The sequence below is a fragment of the Cyprinodon variegatus genome, unplaced genomic scaffold (assembly GCF_000732505.1).
Source record: "Cyprinodon variegatus isolate N-32 unplaced genomic scaffold, C_variegatus-1.0 Scaffold3, whole genome shotgun sequence".
In the NCBI taxonomy this organism is placed as follows: domain Eukaryota; kingdom Metazoa; phylum Chordata; class Actinopteri; order Cyprinodontiformes; family Cyprinodontidae; genus Cyprinodon; species Cyprinodon variegatus.
The window spans coordinates 2,347,634-2,348,737 of NW_015150456.1; the positions used below are offsets into that span (position 1 = coordinate 2,347,634).

At 37.0% G+C, this 1,104-nt stretch overlaps 1 protein-coding gene across 1 annotated transcript in view; it reads left to right on the forward strand.

Annotated features, from left to right (window-relative positions):
- The first annotated feature begins 264 nt into the window (after positions 1-264).
- dnah7 (dynein, axonemal, heavy chain 7) overlaps positions 265-1,104 on the forward strand; it is a 129,979-nt gene continuing 129,139 nt past the window's right edge. Inside the window, exon 1 of the mRNA XM_015371242.1 lies at positions 265-269. Within this exon, the coding sequence (XP_015226728.1) occupies positions 265-269 (5 nt within the window). The remainder of the gene's footprint in view (positions 270-1,104) is intronic.

The following is a 1,104-nucleotide window of genomic DNA, read 5'->3' on the forward strand; positions in this document are numbered from 1 at the left end:
CAGCAGCAGCTGATGAAAGTAAGTTCAATCCTATTATTATTATTTAAAGTTTTTGCAGTAAAATGCTATTATATATGAGCCCATCACTGTTGTTCTGCTTGTTATTTGTTAGGTGGTCCTGACAGCAAACCCAGAGGAAGTTCTGACAGAACTCAGAATCAGTTTCCCAGCAGACCTCATGCACCAAAGCACAGAAGATCCGAGACTAACTGCTCATTTGAGATGCAAAGGAAAAAAGATCTTTATCCAAGTGTTGCTAAAGACATGAGGTGAGTTGTAATGTTTTTACTTCCCACTAGGAGGCTTTTTCTGGCTCTTATGATGGGATATCTGCTTATTTTGACAACATCATTAGTATTTCTAGCAAGCTCAATAAATGTCACATATGTTTGTAGCATGTTACTGCATAACAAAACCCTGACTCTTATAGTTGTTTTGCGTGTTATCTGTTTGATTTCAGGCAGCGGGTAGTTCAGGGCTGCAGCTCTGCACACAGTGGCCTCTTCACCATTGCAGAGGAGAGCAAACAGGAAATGGTAAAATATGACACACACTCTGATATGAGACTGATGTTTTAGGAAAGATCTACTATTTAAACCAACAGAGGGAAATTTGTGCCTCAGCAGGGGTGCAGGCTCTTATCATTTTTATAACATAAAAAAATAAAATAAAAAACATTCATATTATGCATTTCACTGCATATTTATTTGGTTCTGTGATACACAGAGGGGGTTGATTCTTCTTTGTAAAAAGAGGAACCAGAAAACAAAAATCAGCTACATTCACTTTTGTCATAAAGTGAAATAAATCTGCGCTCGTCAGTCTCTTGGCTCCTGCTTTTACCACGTTGCCTAGCAACCGACAAGGTTTTGCTTATGGTTTTTAACCGGAAGGAGTTTTAAAAGGAAGGAAACTGATTTCACAGACAATTAACCTCATTTAATAGGAAGCCGATAGTAGATAGGTGGCGAATATGAAGCTAATATTTAAGAAAATTTGCAATTTTTTTAGTTATTGTCTGAAAACCAGGAAATTCTGATGCTTAACAAGCCTAACAGCTCATTAATGTTTCTATCTCGTCATGTTTGTTCTGATATTTAAATA